At 44.3% G+C, this 20,886-nt stretch overlaps 1 protein-coding gene across 1 annotated transcript in view; it reads right to left on the bottom strand.

The window, feature by feature from the left end:
* Positions 1-20,643, bottom strand: part of CREG2 (cellular repressor of E1A stimulated genes 2) — a 40,924-nt gene extending 20,281 nt beyond the window's left edge. Inside the window, exons 1-2 of the mRNA XM_079111496.1 lie at positions 20,023-20,643; positions 17,687-17,856 (exon numbers count right to left, since the gene is read on the bottom strand). Of these exons, the coding sequence (XP_078967622.1) occupies positions 17,687-17,856; positions 20,023-20,463 (611 nt within the window). The 5' untranslated portion in view covers positions 20,464-20,643. The remainder of the gene's footprint in view (positions 1-17,686; positions 17,857-20,022) is intronic.
* Positions 20,644-20,886: the final 243 nt, after the last annotated feature.

Here is a 20,886-nt window from a genome sequence, read left to right as displayed (position 1 = left end):
GGTGAATTTTCAGATACTTTACTGGTAGGGGATACAGAAGGAGTTCGGTGAGACTCAGAGAAGAAAAGACTGAGCACAGAGAGGAGACCTGAGTCTGGCAGGGATGGACCCACCACGTGGCAGAAGGCAGGAGGTAAGGGCATGGCCAGCAAGTGGAGCATGGATGGCCTGTGATGTGGTTTCTGTCCTTTGCTACACCTGGAGCTGCCAGATTTAGTAAATAAAAGCACAGGATACTCAGTCGGCAGTTGAACCTGAATTTCAGATAAGCAACTTTTTTTTTTTTTTAACACAGTGGATGAGACATACTTATACTAAAACATGTCGAGTCTGAAATTCACACTTAATGGGCACCTTGTATTCTTCAGACAACTCTAGCTGTGCCATCTCTCCACTATTCTCCAGCCAAAGCCAGTTGCTGCATGGAATCCCTGTGTGGTGGGAGTCAGCAGCCTTCAGGGGTGCCGATGAGACCTCTGTGGTGGCTGTAGAGGGAAAAGGAGCAGGAGGGCCTATTGCTGCCTGTATCCTTAGCACCGGTTGGAACCCTGGGACATCTGGGTGGCTCCCTGCCTCCCACCATTGGAGCGAGCTTAGAGATTTCAGTTTTGTATTGCTGGAACAGGTGGTTTGTGGGGCTGAAGAACTTGAGCTGTGTGGTTTCCATCTCTCCTTCAGGTCAGTGGACTCGGTAGGCATTTCTCTCTTTTCACCTGACCTAGTGGCCGCCCATCTATGACCTATGCTTTTCTTGGATGAGCAGCTTGTAACCCAAGGGCATTTAGGTCTCAAGTATAGGACCAGAAAAGCCCCATCTGCTCCTTCATAGGTGGCCACCAAGAGAGGCCAGAGGATGTGAGACCTGCTCGAAGACCCCTGGTCAAGAGTGGCAGAAGCTGTCCCAGAACGTGCTCCCCCACCTGTGTTTATTGGCAGCTCTGACTCGCACCCAGGACTCTGCAGGTTGCCTCTGCCAGTACCCACTTGCGCACAGCCAGGAACTTCTTTTAATTTTTCACACAACAGATTCTAATATGATATGTGATAATTTAGTCTAGGGGACCAAAAATAGTAAAAGGTTCTGTTCTGGGTGCAGGGTAGGTTTCATGGCCCAGATGTAACCTCATTAGATTGCCATTCCAGAATGCTGTTAAGCAGGGAGAATTATCAGCCGTGCCCCCCCTTATGTGCAAAACGAGGGATGCAATGACCTGCAAAATTCAAAAGGACACAATGAGACAGTGAGTTTGTATGCAAATGGTTTCCAATTAAAAGACAAGATTGCCTTCCAAATATGTAACCTCCTTTGAGATAAGTAATCCTCCTTTTGCTTTAATAATTTCTTTAATACATTTTTATGAGCTACTATTTTGTAAGAGCTTCAGAAGGGATACATTGTTCTAATAAAGATACATGCAACCTTCCCAAGCACTGTTTATGTTAATAGTATATTTAAAGATCTGTTTTATTTTTATGTGTTTATTTAGAGAGATGTTGGAAATTTTTAATAAAAATGCTAAGGGAAAGAATATCGTTCTCTGAGAATTTAGGAAGCTATACCAACATGCACAGGTATACTGAGCACATGATATTAAAATATTTGCTCAACTTTACTTGGATTCTTTGAAATATAGAAAAAAAATTGTTTTATTCAAAATCCCTGAGGGAAAGGGATTTCAATAGATTCAACTGCCCAATCCTGCAAATGATAAAAATATTATCATCATATATTGATTCTCAACTAGAAGAGATTTCTTCTATCTAAAAGGCTACTGGAGATCTGTGGAACATCTTTGGTTTTCACAGTGACTGTGTTGGAGGCTCTACTTGCAGTTAGTGGGCAGGGGCTAGGAATTCTACATGTAATGCCTCATCCTGTCTTGTTAGTTTTTCCCTAAACTTGTCCTCCCTTGGTGGCATCATTTTCCTAGTTATGACTTTGGCTTCTGTCTTAATCTGTGGACTGTTTCTAATAACACAACATACAACACAAAGAAGTTATTTTGGCTTATGGCTGTGGTTCCAGGTTGAAGGGCCATATCTGATGACGAGAAGCTAGTCAGCAGTCCCTGATGACCATGTAAGAGAGTATGCAACAGAGATCTAGTCAACCTGGTTTTTATAGCAGACCCATTCTTGAGATAACCCATTAATCAATTAATCCATTTATCACATGCATGATAATTCATTTTCAAGGGCAGAGTCCTAATTATCTCTTAAAAGTCCCATCTGGTCCCACCTCTTAATATCTTATAATGGAGATTAAATTTCATTATGAGTTTCAGAGGGGACAAACCATATTCAAGGTATAGCATCTTCTCTTGACAATTTTTCTGTCTCCCAAACAGAATTCACTATATCAGGCTGCAAATCAGCTCAACCCACATCTCCCATGTACCTAGTACTTTTCAGGGGATTATAAACAGTCAAGGAAATAGAAACACTCTATTTAAAGAGTTCAGAGTAAATTCTAACCTTTAAGTAACCCCCTTTTGGACAGACAACCATTGTTCATTCATCCAGTTTCAGATTCTTTGTGAAATTAGGTGTAGAGAAATAAACAAATATAAATCTACCCACATGATTATGTTGCAGCTCATATTAGCCCATCTTGTCCGTAAGAATGTGACCTTGCAGGTTCCTGTCAAATGTCTCAGGGAAGTTGCTTTGGTTTTAATCTTGCATGTCCCCTAAAGGCCCTTGTGTTCAAGACTCGGTCCAGGTGACATTGCTGGGAGGGGAGTGAAATCTTTGAGTGGTGGGCCTAGTGGGAGGCCCTTAGGTCAGGGGGGTATGCCTTTGGAGGCGTCGTGAGACCCATGCTGCTTCCTCATTCTCTTTCACTTCCTGGTAATGAAGTGAGTATTTTCCCTTGCCCTCCCACCCTGCTGCCTTGCCACAGGCCAGAAGTGATAGGCCCAACCAATCATGGACTGGAATCTACAAAACTGTAAGTCCAAATAAATTTTCTCTCTTTTAAAATTAATTATCTCAATTAGTTTGTTTTAGCGACAAAAGAATGGGCTGAGTAGCTTATAAACAATGGATGCTTACTTCTCACAGTTCTGGAGGCTGGGAAGTTCTCTCTCAAGGCATATGCAGTGTCTCCGGGGGGTGGCCTGCTCTTCCATAGATGGCAGCATCTCACTGTGTCCTTGAATGGTGCAGAGGCAAAGGGTCTCTTTTGGGTCTCTTTTATAAGGATACTAATCACAGTGTCCTTATAAAGCAAGCAAGATCCAGGTCATAGCAGCTAGTGACTAAGTCATTGATTATGTAGTAACGTAGAAAGGGACATCTCCCTTTCCTGCTGGAGTACAAGCCCTGTGAAGGCCAGGGCTCTGTCCTTCTAGCTCTCTACCACCTAGTAACAAACACAGGGCCTTGAACATGGAGTGGGGATGAATATTGATTGGATGGACTATTTGAAGTGGGCCTTGAGGGACGGTGCATTTATTTTCAGTTGCTGCTGTAACAAATTACCACAAACATTGTGGCTTAGAACAGCACAAATTTGTTCTTTTATAGGTGTAGAGGTCAGAAGTCCAAAGGGAGGCCCACAAAGCTAAAATTATAAAGAGATTATAAATAATCAAAGAAACAGAAACACCCTATTTAAAGTTCAGAAGAAGCTCTACCCTTTAAGTAAAACTATGTCCAGACTGAAAAAATATTTCCATGGGTGTCTTAATCTTTTCCCTTCCCTCAAAGGTGGATATTGTCTGCTTTCATCTTTATCTTGGGCTGTTTCCTTCTGGAAACAGAGGAAAATTTTTTTTCTTTCCAGAGGAAAATTCACTCCTTGTTTTTTTCGGCTACTAGAGGCCACCTGCATTCCTAGGCTCAGGGCCCCTCTCTGTATCACACTATCCTCTTGATTCTGTCATCCCAAACTACTCCTCACTTTAATTTTCTCTCTGTCTCTCTCTCTAAGAATCCTTCTGATTATGTTTGGCCTACTAGACTGTCCAGGATAACTTTTCCCTTCACAATCTCTAACATAATCACATCTGCCACAGAAAGTATGCTAGTCATGCATCTGGGGATCAGGACATGAGCATCTTCGGGGGAGCTGTTAATTCAGCCTACCACAGATGGATGTGAGAGTTTAAACATACTTGCAGATGGAGATAAAAACATAATTTATTCAAATATATGCAATGGCTCTCTTTGGTGTCTTTGGGGTGTCCTGATTGCATTTATTTATAATATAAATGTTTTAAAATATAGAAGTTAAATACTGGCTAAAATACATGTGATATTCAATTGATGAAGGTAAACTTTAATATATTTTATGCATATCAAAGTGAAAGAAATATTAAAACTCAAAAGGGTTATAAATGGAAGTGTCTTGCAAGACTTGCCCCTCAGAGTAGAGTTAGCCCAGGAAATGACTCTACTCCCTGCTTCCTGTCCTATTGCGTGTGGCTGGCTAGTGTCTGTTGAATCTTAAGATTTGACCCAAGAGTGAGATGAGTAAAGAAACTTAATGGAGCCCTCTTTCCTTTAGATACGTCTGTGTAAGGCTTGTGAACAATACAGAATTCATCCCAAGAGTTCATGGATAAAAACATTGAACTGAGGCATGGAAAAGATCTGAAAAGGAGGAAATGATCGGAACTGCAAAAATCAGAGTCTGGGATGGGGTGGGGGGCTCTGTGGATTTCACAAATAACTTACACAAAGTCCTGGAACAGACTGTTAAAAAGATGGTGTGTGTGCCCCAAGAGGAAGAAGTGACCATGTACAGACAATATTGGTTGGGAAGGATGTCATATCAAAAGGGCATCCCAGTCAGGCATGGTGGCACACCCCTGCAATCCCAGCTACTCAGCAGGCTGAGGTAGGAGGATCGAAAGTTGGAGGCCAGCCCGGTCAACTTAGTAAGACCCTGTATCAAAATTTTAAAATGTTTTAAAGGCAGGATTGGGGGTTATAGCTCAGTGGTAGAGCACTTTCCTAGTATGTGCCAGGTCCTGAGTTTGAGCCCCAGCACAGAAAAAGGCAGGGGAGTGGGGTGGTGCCAGAGGGGAGGGATGGGGGATCCTTTACTCTGATAGCTTTCCTATCATGATCAATCAGGAAACCTTTGTAGATTTCTATATTAGTCAATTTTTTGTGGCTAAAACAAATAACCTGAGATCATTAATTTGTAAGGAGAAAAAAGGTTATTTTGGCTCACAGTTTTGTTGGTTCCAGTCCATCCATGATCAGTTGGGCCTATTACTTTGGGCCTGTAGCAAAGCAGCAGGGCAGGAGTGGATGGTGAAGTAAAACCACTCATTTCATTACCAGGAAGTGAAAGAAGGAAGGAGGGCCATCTGAGTGAGCTAAGACACAGCCAGAAGGCCATTGAGCCAGGACAAGGACAAGTGGGAGAGTGATATCACAGTGGCTAAACCTGCACAGGGTGGGCCATTTAGGCTTGGGAGGACACATTAAAACTTGAAATTGCATCCTAAATGGGAAAGCACTGAAGAATTTTAGGCAGGACAGTAGAATAATGAGATGAGCATTTTGAAACGAATCTCTCTGGTCTAGGATGAGGAATGGGTTGTGTAAGGAGGTCAGTGGAGATCAGCTGAGAGCATTTAAAGAGAACAGTGGGGACTTGAGCCAGGGACTGAAGACAAGCAGGAGTCAAGAAGAGGTGTGACAGGAAGACCGGGTGTGACTTTGTGACTGTGGTGGGTGGTGCAGAGGGAGGAAGAGCACCTGAGGGTCTGCTTCAAATGGCCCTGTGGGTAAGGAGCCCAGAGAGAGGAGCCTTCTAGGGAATGAGGAGGTGGCTGAGTGTGAGGAGGCCAAGTTCGAGGTGTCCTCGAGATATCCAGGAAGCAGTGGGACTTGGCGTCTGTAGCTCAGATGAGAGGTCTTGACTGGGAATGTAAGTTTGGGAGTCACTGGCACACTGGGTGGTGTTTAGGGGTGGACAGAATAGGGCAGGGAAAAGAGGAGAAGAAGAAGACCGGCTGGGCTCATGAGCGCCTCTCTCTCTACTACCTCCAGATCAATATCCCACAGAAGATTTAACACATCCAGATTGAAGAAGTATTTCCCTGTGCGTCTTAATCTGTTCCCTTCCCCCAAAGGTGGATACTGTCTGCTTTCATCTTTATCATGATAGTGCTTAGTACACAGCACTTAGTACAAGAGATGCTTAGTGGTATCTGTTTAAGTAAAAATTTTATTGGAACAGGCCGCCTGTACACATCTGTCTGCACCTATTTAAAGCAAGTCGTGTCTTGCCTTAAAGTGCGAGTCATAGGATAGAACTTGTATTCAAACAACTTAAACCAACTCAAAACATACTTCTGTGTTTTTGTAGGTTCTTCAGTTTCTGAATCAGTTTCTGAAATGTGGTTGAGGATTCTAACTGCTTCTAGTATGTGGCTATACAGAGAGGCAGGTGTGCCGGGGTAACAGATGGGTGGAGGAGCCAGGTTTTCTGGGATTGAATCAAGCCCCATTAGAATATGGCCGGTGGGTTCCTGTGCAAGTTCCTTAGATCGGTTCTGCCTGTTTCCTTGTGGGTTAAAATGGGACTAACAACACAATCTCTCCCAGGAGACTCATATCACATGAGATATTCGTCAGTTGCTTGGAACACTGTTTGGCACAGAAGTATAATGTGTATCATACAATATACTTCATGTTATGCTTATGAGACTTAAATGTGCACTGTCAATGTTCATCCCCTTTTCTTTTTCTGTCACCCCCAATTCTGCACACAGAAAACGGCTGTTAAGCATAATAGCTACCACTTAATAGTACATTGAGCTTGTACCAGAAAGTTGGCAAACACTGAAACATTTCCTTCCACACAGCAAACTTACATGTACTATTATTTCCATTTGGGGGTTAAGAAAATCAAGAATCAGACAGTTTAAGTGAATTCAAATTTAAAGTGAGTTCAAAGCAAGGCAGATATTAATTGGAGAATTTAGGATTCAAATCAAATGCAAATCAGAAGCTCTTTCGCCTACTGCAGTCATTCTTAAATTTAAATGTGCATCAAAGGTTTCCTGACCATTTCTTGAAAACACATAGCTGCCAAGCCTCCTAACTTCAGAAACTACTGGTGCCAAGAAATAGACATTTACAAGCGGATCTGATGATTCTTCTGGTCTCGGGTTGCCTCCAACTATAGCTTGGTTTACACTGCAGTCAACAGATGACTCCAGAATCAAATCCAGTGGGGTCAGGCTGACCTTAGTCCTATTCCCAGGCCCAGAGCTAGCGGTCAGGGCTTCAGCATCTCTTCAGGGGCCATGCTGGCTCCACATTCCCAGGATCAGGTGACCCACGATGCCCTGACAGTCCCCCTGCTGCCCGAGGGTCTCACTGTAGTGCTGACCTCCAATGGGGTACTTCCCGGAGACCATTTCAGAGCATGAATCTAGCTCCCTTTTCCCCTCTGCCAGCACCGGTCCCAGGCAGACAGTTGTCACTGCTGAGCCCCGGCTAGTTGATTCAGGACAGCCAGCTGTCAGTATCAGAACAGCAGCAAACCCCTCTCATCTCATTAACAATGCCCCATAGAGGGGCTCGCCTAGACCAAAGAACCACTGGGGTACGCTTCACTTTTTTCCTCATTTCACTTTACAGTGGATCCAGGAGTTGTCCCTAGAGTCTACATGTAACATATGCATTATCCAATGACATCATCCCTGCATTGCGCATTCAGTTATCCTTTGCAAAATCACCCTATTCATCTTGCTGGGAGATGCTCAGCAAACAATGAATTATAGAAGAGAAACTACTGCCATTCAAATATATGATTCATTTCAAAGAAAGAAAGTAGCTACAGGAACAGCCAAGGCCCAAGGGAATGGAAGGTTGGGTGCCGATTAGAGCTGTTTGGAGAGACCAGGCGGCTGAAAGTAGGGAATGGTTATGGAAAGTACTACTGTACTATCCATTTTTCTGTCTTGCATTTCTCAATACCTTAATCTCCTGTTCTGTAAAATGACAGTCAGGAGGGGAAGGTCAGGACCCTTCCAGCATAAAGACTTCGAAACACGCTGAAGTCCAGGCCATGCACCCAGGGACCTACCCATTCATGCCCCACCCACCTACAGTCACTACCCAGTAATTCATTCAGATTATTAATCCAGAAAATGGATTAATCCACTGATAAAGTTACAGCTCTCACAATCCAGTATTTTTGAATATTCAGAATCCAGTACCTCTGAATATTGCTGCATTTCCTAACACATGAACTCTTTGGGGACATTCCAAGATCCAAACCATAACACCATATCACCCAGCAAGTCCACTTCTAAGGCTATACCAAGGGGAATGGAAACAGGTCTGAACAAAAACTTGTATGTGAATACTCAGAAGCATTATTTGTGATAACTAAACATGGCACAAACGTTCATCCACTGATCAATATATAAATATAAACAGATACATAAAATGAGATATGTTCATACAATAGACTATTATTTGTCTATCAAAAGAAAAGATAATGCTCTAACATGGTGTGTTGGGAGAAATCCTAGTTCTTAATCCTAATTCGCTGCTGGCAGCAGTGAACGTCTCAAGTGTGTAAACTTGCGGGGAGGAGTGTTCTGCTTCCCTACTGAGGAATGTAAACAACTACCCCAAGTTGACTCAGTGTTACCTAGGGAACCCGTATAGGAACTGGGTGGTCTGATCCCCCGTGGCACATTGTGATTGGGCAAGAAACCTATAAAATATATAGCTGTTCCCACAATAATCGAGTTTGCAGGCTGCTCGCCAGAAGCCTGCTTCCACCCAACTCCTGGAGTCTGGGGGTCTTGACTCTGTGTCCTTACCCGCACACAAGCTAGCCTGGCACGAGGCAAACTACAATGGTGAACCTTGAAAACATGATGTGAATGAAAAGGGCAGTCATGAAATGCTACATATTGTATAATTCCATTTATTTGAAATATCCAGGATAATCAAATTCATAGAGATAGAAAGTAGATCAATGATTGCCGGGGGCTTGGGATCCTGTAATAAAATGCGTGCATCTCTCTTAACGGTGCTGAAAAGCTTTTCGGAGGGCATCTTTGAAAGTTGCAGCCTCACTATGTATTCATGTCATTTCTGCTTCAGAAGGAGTCCTGCCTAACAGGTGAGTCATTTGTGAACTGTATGCGGAGAGGTGGTCAGAAAATGGAGGAAAAGGCCAGAGAAATTAGAATTATTAGTGAACTCATAAACTAGATTGAAACCATATGGACAAAACTTCATGGGACTGAAATAAATTAGGGATGGAGAAGTGGGTATGAAATAGAACCCCAGCAATGAGCACGTAAAGAGAATACTGGGATACCTGCTTATCCCGCTTTCTCCTTACAGAGTTCTCTGACTCTTCCTAGACAGCTCTTTTAAAGGTTCCTCAGGTTGATGCTAGCTCTAGGAATACACGAATGTTTGGACACAGGAGGAGAAGAGGTAACAAATCTGAACAGAGGGCAATTTATTTAGAAGATATATCTATTGCCTCCAAGGGGAATGAACAAGAATCTGTAAAGAGAAATTGGATTCAGCTTCAGTATCTGATTAGGGCCAGGCCCTGTGATTTGAGATTCACAGCACGTCTCAGGTGGACCAGACTCCAGACAGAGATTCATCCTGGCAACCAGCAAGCAAGCCGCTGCAAACAGGTGCCTGCTCTTGCATTTACTTGGGAGAACATCCACAGAGTGATGGAACGAACAGAGTGCCTTCCAGACACCCATTTGAGGACAAATCCCAGTGCTTGCATTTGGAATTACATTGGGCTGAGCTTTCCATCTATCGTACCACATATTTATTCCACATTTTATACATTTGTTATTTAAAGTAAAAATATGGAGGCAGGTGGGGGAGGGACAGATAGAAGGGGCTACGGGGTCATTGTCATTTCAGAATCTCTTTTACATAAGGAAAATCAACCCTCCCACTGACACCCTCCCCTTCATTATCCTGTTTCAGTAAGGAGTCTCCTCCTGTTGATGTGCCTACAATATTCAGGTGCTGCTCATAAGACAGTGCAGGCATCATATCTATGTCTGAGCAAACTGTTCCAATCTATGTCCAAGCAAACTGTGCCAATGGCTCTAGGGTGAGGTTCTTCAGTGTGGAATTGCCTCTGCAATTTGCACCCCTCCCAGCATGTCATTCCAAGAAATCTGATTTCTGAACAGCTTCCAGCCTATGTCTTCTATACCTCTTGGTTTCAATCCATTCATAGCCTGGCACCTCCTCAGAGACTAAATCCCTTTGTAACCAAGAACTTAGCATCTTCTCTCGCACCAAACCCAACCCAGGTGTGCTCAATTAAAGAGCTATAAGAAAAGCTTCTCTCACTGTGAAAGCAGAGATGTCTTCCGTCTGGGGGAAAAAGAGGGGTTGTGAGTCAGAGCAGCATCCACAGAAATATTTCATTAAAAGCCTTTGTGGGAACAGGGAAAACATGCTTCTGGATTCTCCTTTCTTGAAAGTCAAATCAAGTCTAGGAACCTAACATTTGTCCAAAATAGCCACTGAAATATTTTCATTTCAGGAAACACATCTCATCAATCTCTTTTGGTTTCATTTATATCTTGATATTCAAAATGAAATTGGACCCAATATCAACAAGAAGAATATAATTCAACAGAAGTATCCTTCCTGGTCCTGAGGACTTGTCTCCTTGTCTCCCTTAGATGTGAACCTGAAACCCATGGTGTTTAAATCTACCTGTTCCCTAAGGGAAGATGTTGCAATGGAAAAATCATTTCTTGGGTCTTTTCTTTGTCAATCAATATTTATTGAATGTTCATACAACCAGGTCTCTGGTCTTAGTGTAAATTCACTTAGTGGTAGAGGCCATGCTTATGTGTGTTGAAGGCAAAGGGGAAGGGGAATGAGGAGAGAAAGAGGTTGCTGACTGACAGAGAAACTGTTAAGATGATTTCTTTTTCTCTTGTACTTGTGGTACTGGAGATCAAACCCAGGGCCTCACTAGCTAGGCAGATGCTTTACTATTGGACCACACCCCCAGCTCTAAGCTGAAATCATTCTCAGCTTGCCATCTTAACCTAAGCTAGGAAATAGATTCCCATCCCTGATTCACTTAATTAATTAAATGAAGAAATTGTAGCACCTGGGAGTAAACAGAATAATTGAATAAAACAGACTGAATAAACTAGCAATTATCAGGCAAAACATGTCTGCAGGTTCTGGTTTGGAGGGGTGTGATGTCTGCCAAGTGGAAAAGCCACATCCCTTACTATATTTTCCATATTGTCAACTTTTTAAATTTTAAAATATTTAATTATCACATAAAGATTGAATATGTTCAAGGTATACAGTGTTTGATCGATGCATGTATATACCATGCAATGATTACCACAAATTAATTAAAATGCTCATTATGAACCATGCTGCACATTAGATCCCCAAGACTTGTTCATCCTGTAACTGAAAGTTTGTACCCATTGATCAACATCTCCCCTGTCCCCTCTCTTCCAGTCCTTGGGAACCACTGTTCTATTCTGCTTCAATGAGTTCTGCTTCTTTAGCTTCCATATGTAAGAGAAACATACATTATTTGTCTTTCTGTCAGACTCTAATTTTGACTTCATTTTGCAAAGAACATGAGCCTTCCTGGGGGTTAAATTATAGTTCTTAGCAGGCCTTTAGTGAAACACAGGAAATGCAGATAAGACCCACTTAATGGCCTCATAATCCTCAAGCAATATCATAATCACCCTGCAGCTTCTTCAGGCTGCAAATTCTCATCCTGTAAGAGGTTCTGGTCTTTGTGCTGGGGAGGGACAAGATTTTCCAGGCCACTGATACGTCCCTCTCATTTTTACCCTCCAAGCTGTTGAAAGTCACTTTTCTATTCTTAACTCGTGGGAGTTTGCACTTTGTAGGAGTTGGCACTTTGTAATATTCTAAGTAGCAATCTATGTAGAATATGTATACAGCCGTCCCTAAGTATCCATGAGGGACTGGTTCTAGGATGCCTCTCAGATAACAAAATCTGCAGATGCTCAAGTCCCTTCTACAAAATGGTGTAGTAATTGCACATAACGTACATGCACCCTCCCACATATTTTAATTCATTTTAGATTACTCATAATACTGAACACAATGTAAATGCTGTGTAAATAATTGTTGTACTGTACTATTTAGGGGATAACAACAAGAAAAGAAGGTATGTGTTCAGTATAGAAACTTTTTTTTTTCCTGTATATTTCTGCTCTGCAGTTGGTTGAGTCTGCAGATGAGGAGCTCGGTAGATACAAGGTTTGCTATATACATAGCCATCTACATAGTTGTTCTCATGCGTCTGTCATTTACACTCTTGATCCAATCAGCCACGGAGCCAGAGGGCCCTCAGATCTCCTCTCCCATCTCCAATGCACCAACCGAAATGCTGAATAGATAGTCTATTTCCTTCCACCCCAGTAACTATTCTTTGCTACTTGGTTTCATAGAAATCATCAACCCAGTACATTTCCAGTACTGAGAGTCACTTTCAGAGGGCAGGGTAACAGCTTCCCATTCATTATGCCCTGGAATCAAGATAATCACCCAACTGAATCTAGTAACTTTATTGTGACATTTTAGGGAAAGTTCAGGGACCACAGGATCAGGGTGATGAAAAAGTTTTGCAAAAAATTCCTAACTATATGGGGTGGAGTATCCCAGGTTGGATTTTATAAATTCATTTAAAAACTTTCAGGTCCCTAACAAACTGTAACATGAAAAGAGGCATTTGCCCTTCTCCTTATTATCAGGATGTTAGCTTCTCCCAGCTTCAGTTAAGGGAATTCCATGTGGTGTGCATTTTCTTCATTTCCTGAGATTCTTCGAGCCCTGGAAACTCAATCTCCTTCACTCATTTCAATTTGGACATAATTTTATCTTTATTATGAAGGACAGTTAATGGACTGAAAAAAACATTTTTGAGTGGAATTGCAGCCAAGCCCTTGTCTCAAAGCTGCAGAGCAATGGCCAAGGTAGACTTGAGTGTACAGAGCCTGTCATGCCAGCACAGGCCTGAGGTGGGACAAGCTAGGGTGGAAGCAAGCCAGGCCACTCCAATATATGTCACCCATGGTGGCACTGCCCAATCAGCACAGGCACCTGCTCAACACAATGCTGTTGTCCTGGACCCCCAGACCCACGATCCACCAACCTCAACCTCCCACTTTCCCACAAGCAGCAAGAAAACAGAAGTGGGGCAGACCTGAATGGAAGTTCGGGTCAAGGGTCAACCAGTGGTGTTAGTGCTTTTGCAAACCCTCATTAGCACTGACCCGAGTGCTATGTAAACCCCTAGATAGCACACTCAGAGAGCAACTTCTATGGGGGTCCCTTCCCGTCTCTGCAAGAATTCTGTTTCTATTCTTCACACTTCAATAAATCCCTCTCCTTTCACTCTGGCCTTCCTGTTGGCCTGTGAACTTTAGCCTTCAGATTTGCAGGACAAGACCCAGAAGGAACGTGGAGGTGAGCGCTGGGATCTGTTGCAACACAGAAGGGCAGAGCCCACGCGAAGGGCAGCAACACACCTCTCAATGGTCATGGAGGAGAACTGGCTTTGCAGCTGTGATCCTCAGAGAGGCCGCTGGAGTGGAGAATGAGTTTCAGCTCCAGCTCCGGTTTCAGCATGCTGTGCCAACAGGCACACAGTGGCTACCACGTGGAAAACATTCCTTAGCTCTGTGCCAAAGCACATGCGTCAGCCTTGACCACAACTAGCTTTCAGGTTAGACTTTTAATTTGATAAAACTAGATATAAATAAAATATTAAGCCAATCAGCAAAGGGGCAGGCACTGATCTATTCTGAAAGGCAGCAGATACCTGCCCATGCAGGGGCTATGAGGACAATATAAGGATTCTGGGAATTTTTCTCCTGGAGAGTTGTAGCACAGGAATGCCAGGACCTTATTTGGATTTTAAAAGATTATCCTGGCAGCTGGATTGAGAATTAATTTAAGGTGATAGTGAACTGGGGAGACCAACTGGGGAAAATTGTAGTACATGTTCTCAGGAGAGCAAATAGTTGAATATGGGAAAGGATCGATCTGTCTGCTACGCTTTGCATATGGTTTGAGTGTGTCCCCCAAAGGTTCACATGTTTGGTTTCCAGTGTGACAGTGTTGAAGTGGCAGAACCTTTAACAGGTGGGGCCTACTGCAAAGTAATTAAGTCATGGAGGCACGGATTTGCAGATTGGTTAGTTCTCGTGGAAGTGAGTTGTTATATAAACAGCAAGCCTAAACCTTGAATCCCTCTTCCTTTCTGTCTCACCATGCACCATGTGATCTCTCCCTCTTGCATGTGCTCCCACCATGAAACCATGTGCTATGTTCTGATGTAGCCAGAAGGCCCTCATGAGAGCCAAGTAGATGCCAGTGTCATGCTCTTGAACCTCTGAACAGTTATCTAAATAAGTCTTTTTTTTTTAATAAAGCACCCAGCCTCTGGTATTTTGTTATAGCATCAGAAAATGAACCAAGTGTCTGTTATCTATCTATCTATCCATCCATCCATCCATCTGTTTAATAACCAAACACATCACAACTATAATTGTCTTATTTGCCAGATGGAATTCTGAAAAAACAGTGGGCCAGTTCAGACTTCACTTGCAGTAGCTGCTGACCTGTATCCCTCCCATCTTTAGGTCTGAACTGTGCTCAGCCCCATTTTTGGATAGCCTCCTTCTCCTGGATTTGTCCTGTTGGAGGTCACCAGACCCTGCTCACCAGACCCTGCTCACCAGACCCTGCAGGAACCAGGGATAATCCTGATGAAGACAGAGGCAGGCTTGCAGCTGAAAATCCCTCACTCCTGGAAATGCCCAATGGGCCACAAGAAATGGCTATGAAATACTCCTACCCTTCCTCAGATGTCAGCAGCCACGCTGCTTCCTCCCTGTCAGAACTTGTTTATGGTTTACCTTCTGAGAGTTGCTCAGCCAGCCCCAAGAAGGCCGTCTAGGCCCACGGGAGCGCTGGGATGCAGCATGCTGGAAGGTCTAGCCCTAGCACTGTCTTCTACTTAGGGTGGGAATATCTAGACCAGCACTGAAATATGAGCACACAGAGTGCATGCAATGTGATGGCAAAAGTGACGGTGCAGACTTCCAGTTCACAGGCACCCCTCTTCATGGAACGGAGGCAATTTGCATTTTTCTGACTATCAGCTGCCTTCCAAAGAAAGAATCAGGTGCCCTTATCTCACTATCATCATGAGAGATGGATGTTCTGAATCCCCTTCCACAACATGGGAAATGTTGTGAAGCACTTGACCATGAACGCTGATCCTGCTGGTAATACCTTCAGGCCTTAGGATCAGGCCTAAGGAGGGTCTTTTTGCTGGAACCTTGCTGGTCTATCCTTTGAAACTACCTAGGAGCTTGTCTGGGTAGGTCTTTGCTGCAGATGCTTCCACCAGATGCTGCGCTATGCTCTGGTGGCTCCAAAAGCTCCATGCTTAGCTTATTTACTTGGGACTAACTTCGAGGTCTCTCAATGCTGGCAGCCTGGTTCTGACTCAAGCCCCTGGGTTCAACATTACTAAGATTGTGGGTTTTAGGTGAAACCTAAACTGCAACGTTGAACTTAGAACCTCCCATCAGTGCTTAAGCCATTCACAGGAGATTGTCTTCCCTGGAATAAAGGCAAAGCCCCATTGCTTGATAACATTAGCTTTGAAGTATAAGGCTTACTAAGCAAAACTAATTTTACATCCTGTTTCAATACTTCGGAAGCCTAAGTAGTACAAGGGGCTAGCAGTTCTGAGAAACACAGCTTTGCTAAACACAGAGGTACCAGTGGGTGTGGTTCATGCTTTCTATCCCAGACCAGAGTTGCAGGTGTGCCTTTGGCCATGGGGTGGTCATCTCTGTCCATGAGTTCTCTCATCTTTTACCCAGCATGCTGCACAGGTGTTTTTGCATTTTCTACATATGATGTCCACAGGCACGATCCTGGACTGTGCAGGCAAACATGCCGAGTATTCCAGGGGACTGCAGGAAGTTACTCCCCACTCCCTCAGACCTCTCCTAAGCTGAATTTCTCACTTCTCCAGCTTTCAGCTCCTGTTGATGTCTGTCTGGGCCTGCCCGCAGACAGATCCTCCTGCAGCTGGCATACTGCTGCAGATCTGTATTCTGTGGCCTCTCTCCCAGAGCAGGTGTGCTGTGAGTTCTGGGATCAATATGCCCTAGCATGACTGTTTGGGGAACACTTGGATTAGGAAGACCCGTAAGTTCAGAAAGGTATCCTAGAAATGTACTTGTAGTAGCAGCAAGCGTGGCTGATCAAGAGCAGGGAGAACACCCATGGAAAAGGAAATGTCTCTTTTCCTGGCTTCTTGCCATAACTTGGCAGGGAACTGAGTCAGCTGAAGTGTTGCCGCTAGAGTCTCTCATTGCCAAGGGTAAACAACTTGGGTGGGAGCTGGGATGGCAGGTCCTTAGCCAGGCTGCACTTGAGACTGTAGTTGGTTTGATTAGCTTCCATAAGAACTAGTAAGTTGTTTGGTTAGTATGTTTTCATGTTGTACATGGTAATAGAATTTCAGAGGTGGGATGAAGACTATCAATTTTCTAAATCATCACTCCATTTTAGAGGTGAAATGACTGAGGTTCTGGAGGATAAAGGTGTCCCCCACCCAGGGCCACCCTAGAATGGGAGGGTGGGATCTCTCACATGCAGTCCCCACGTGAGCTTGGTGCAGACATCTTCCCGGAAGGGTAGGATTTTGAGTTTTACATTTTGAGTTCAGATATCGGTGTCTGGATATATGTCCCACTTTTGCTTAAATGTCTTTAGATGGCTTTTATTTTGTAGCGTTCTGGAGAAAATGCATTAAAGGAGACTGAATCTGTATTGCATAAACCTCTCAGGGGGAAAGGGATATAAATGAATTGGAAAAATAATAAATAGGCCTACGCCACCCATGCCAGGAGACACAACTGACTCTTCCTTCACTGACTCCCAATCCACTCTGCCCTTTTCCGTAATACCAAGAATGGCCATTTATCCATTCTGCTGTTGAACAAGGTCGTGAGCACGCACGTGCAACACCTGCAATAACCCTATGGAGTAGAAATTTTTACAAACATCCCCAAGTTAGGCGGTTCAACTTATTATTAAGTCTATAATGGTTTAAAAGTGATATACATTAAGGAAAAATTGTACTTTGAATTTTAAATTTTGACCTTTTCTGTGCTATTGATATAGGACAATCATGATCATTCTGTTTTTCCTTTTAAGTACAAGTATTCAGTAAATTACATAAGTTATTCAACATTTTATTATAAAATAGACTTTGCAGTCTCTGATGCTGACTGGTTGTAGGTTAACGTGCATGTTCCAAAAACATTTAAGGTAGGCTACGCTGTTACCACGTTAGTATTAAGTGCATTTTTGACTTATGATTTTTCAAAGTACGATGGATTTATTGAGATGCAGACCCAATGTAAAACAAGGATCAGCTGTGTTCCCATTTTACAGATGAGGAAACTGAGCTCACAGATGTTAAGTAACTTGCTCCAAATCACACTGCTTGGTCAGTGTGGATTTTTGATTCAGCTGATTCCAAGGGTAAAGACATGGATTTACATTTCAAGATTCCCTTACACCTGTGTGACCCACTCTCCAACTCTCTGCCAAAAACATCCCCCTCAAGCGCCCGTGAAGTTAAACCCTTGTTTACCTGCAAAACTCTCCTTCCAATTCAGGCAGCATTAGTGAGGCCATGGGGTTCTTCATCAGATCTGCTACCACAGGATCCTTGGCTGTCATGTAGAAGAAAGGAATTCCAGTACTGTTGTTGAAGGGACCATCACTAATGGGCAGGCAGTTCCCAAATGGCAGCCCTAGGATCTAACAAACACCAAGAAAGTCTTTTTCAATGACAGAATTGTGGATGGATGTGAGGTGTGAACCTGACCAGGAAATACGGCACTGAGGACCATATGAGGCACCATGACATCGCAGTGGATTTGACAAGGTAGCAGGCACGCATGTGCAACACCTGCAGTAAATTAAGGCAAGGAGTAAATTAAGGCAAGATGGTACCAATCTATCCACTTCGGTGAGTGCCGCCTCCAGAATTTCTTTGTAAGTAATGCTTAGCAGTGACATTCTGTTGGGAAGTTAAGGAAATATTCTTGAAACTGTCTGTATATAGCAAACACAGTCACTTTACTGAATTTAATGTTCTTTGGGGGAGGGGCAATGAAATTTCTGGGGGTGTGAGTGGTGCTGAGACTTTCTTCAAGCTTCTGCTTAACTGCCTTCACTCTCTCCCCCAAATTTTTGGTAACTTTGGGAATAGAATTTAATTCTTCCCTTTAGTACCTTGCTTGCTCTTTGAACTCCAGGAACATTCTGTTATTGTTTCTTTCAGGGCTATTCTATTTTCTCATTTACTGATTGCCTCTTTATCATAATCAATAGCATTTCATCACATAACTCGGCAAGGTATAGGGGAAATGATGTAACCATTTTAGCATAAAGGAAGTCACAAGCATGATATACCAATTTTCGTTCACGATTATCCAGTAGCGTGGGTGAAGGGTAGTGTGTCATGTTTCTGTGACTTCAGAAATAGACAAATATATTTAAGTTTTAGGTTTTTTTCCCCAATCCCTGCTGGTGTAGCACCCCAACCTTACTTTATTCCTTAGAGTACATCTCTTTGTTCCTTGGCTCAGAATTCAAGGTCTGTCTTTGTCTCTGAAGTGTTACAATGAGGTGTAAAAATTGCAGAAGGGAGAATTGTAATCCTTTAAGCATATAGAATGTTAGGGAGTCCTCCGGAACGGTAGGATAACATCACTTACAGATGCTGTTTCAGCATTTCATAAACTGCCGAGCATCATGTTTCACATGCATGCAAATCTTTTCTGAATTCATTGAGTTTGGATTAAATGTCAATATTGGAAAAGGCTAAGAAAAACATTTTGTTGAAAGTCAAAATATCTTTAATACATTGACACTAGGCTTTTGTTTGAAAAGATATGTTTTAAATGAAGGTTAGTTTCATATTTAAGCTTTGTATTTTCTTAAGCTGTGTTTTAGGAGTGATGCTATAAACACGAAAACCCGTTTGCATGCCGGGCATATCCAACTGGCTCAGTATCTGACACAAAAGAGGTTCAGATCATTGTCATAATCTAAATAACAATGTCATTTAGATAATTCTTTTAAGAAAGTGGGCCTTCAAAACTGCCTAGTCAGCGACTTCATTTTATAGATAAGGAAAGCAAAATGGAGAACCAGTGACTTGGCCAGTCTGAAACGAGAGACCCAAAAACGTTCATTCTTTTTTGCATGAAGTAAATTCAGTTCAAATTACTGCGTTGCAATAAAACCCGTGCATCCACTGAGGGGCTCTGCCGGCTTCCGGGTTGTACACTTAGGCAAGCTGCATCCTCCTTACTTACCTCATGGCACTCCAGGGACAATCTCATCTAACAGGTGAATAAAACATTTTGGGGGATTGAACCCGAGAAAATATATCCTATGACAGCTCATTCCAGCAATTACTCATTTGCATAAGACTTCTTTCCAGAAAAAACTAGTGTTTCATTTTTGTAAATATAAATTTCCATCCAAGCAGGGGTGCTGTTCTTCTCCTCATCCCCACTCAATTCCACGTGAGTACTGGCAGGGGCTGTTCCTGCCAACTCCGCTGTGCCAAGGTTCTGGCTCCTCTTGTCCAACTCTCTAGTCAGACGCCGCTTGTTTTTCTGTGACCATCTCTAGACAGGGATTTAGTCCCCAACCATCTGGCAGGAAGCCTGGTTTTCCGTGCCTCCCCCACACCCGCTCCCAGACTTTGCCAGTTTAACCCACCCGAGCCCAGCCTGGTTCCGTTATTTGCAAGGCGTCCACAGTCCAATCCGGCCCACTGGGCACGTCTGTTAAACCCAGTTCTGGGTAGGTGAGAGGGCTCTAGCATCTGCCTGGCTCCTGGGCGCCGCCTAAGTGACAGGCCACCACGAGACGAACAGCTGCACCAGGGGCCCAGCAGGGGTGGCTTACCTTCTCGTGGGCGGATACCGTGGCCAGACAGCCCCAGGCGCTGGCGTGGGCCAGGGAGCGGGCGGTGGCGGCGCGCAGCCTCAGGTCAGGGGGCGCACCGGCTGCCGGGCCGCTCTCCCGTCGGTAGGAGAACATCCCCGGGGGCGCTGGCGGAGGCCTGGAGCGGGCAGCACCCGTCCGGGGCCGCAAGTGCGCGTCCTCCTTGTGAGCCGAGGCGGGGAAGCTCTGCTGCCAGATGCTGCTGGAGTCCTCCAACAGCGCGGGCAGCGCTTCCTCGGTGGAGGCGCTGTCCAGCTCCTCGTCCACCTCGTTGGTGACAGCCCAGGACACAGAGCTCACGATCACGTACCCGGCGGCGGGAGACAGCAGGGCGCTGCAGCACAGCAGCCAGGAGAGGCGGATCCCGAGCCGCGCGGACCGCTTGCCCTGGCGCACGAGCATCTTGCAGGCAGGAGCCCCACCGCGGGAACCGCTAGCGGCCAGCCTGCGGCCGGCGAGGACCGCAGCGCCCTCCGGAGGCGGAGACGGGGCGCTGAAACCCCTGCTGACCACCGCAGGATTCCTGGGTGGGGTCCCTGCACCAGCCCCAGGGATGCCCACAGCCCCACGCCACGAAGAGAAACCGAGGTTCCTGGAAGACCGGATTCCACCCAAATGCTGCACGTACGGCAGCTGCGGCTGCAGCGTGCGTGGTCTTCATCGCATGTCAGATCCGATACACTCCTCTGCTCAACAGCTGTGTAACCCTGCCAAGTCACTGAACTCTTCTGTGGTCCATTTCTTTCGTTAGAAAATGAAGACAGTACCTCAGAAGCGTGGTGGATGGGAGGGTTAAATTATTTAATATTTGAACAGGCTTAGAAC

Source organism: Sciurus vulgaris (genome assembly GCF_902686455.1).
Source record: "Sciurus vulgaris genome assembly, chromosome: 14".
Taxonomy (NCBI): Eukaryota; Metazoa; Chordata; class Mammalia; order Rodentia; family Sciuridae; genus Sciurus; species Sciurus vulgaris.
Note: the sequence above shows the minus strand (reverse complement) of the source record. Positions and strands in the feature narration are given on the sequence as shown.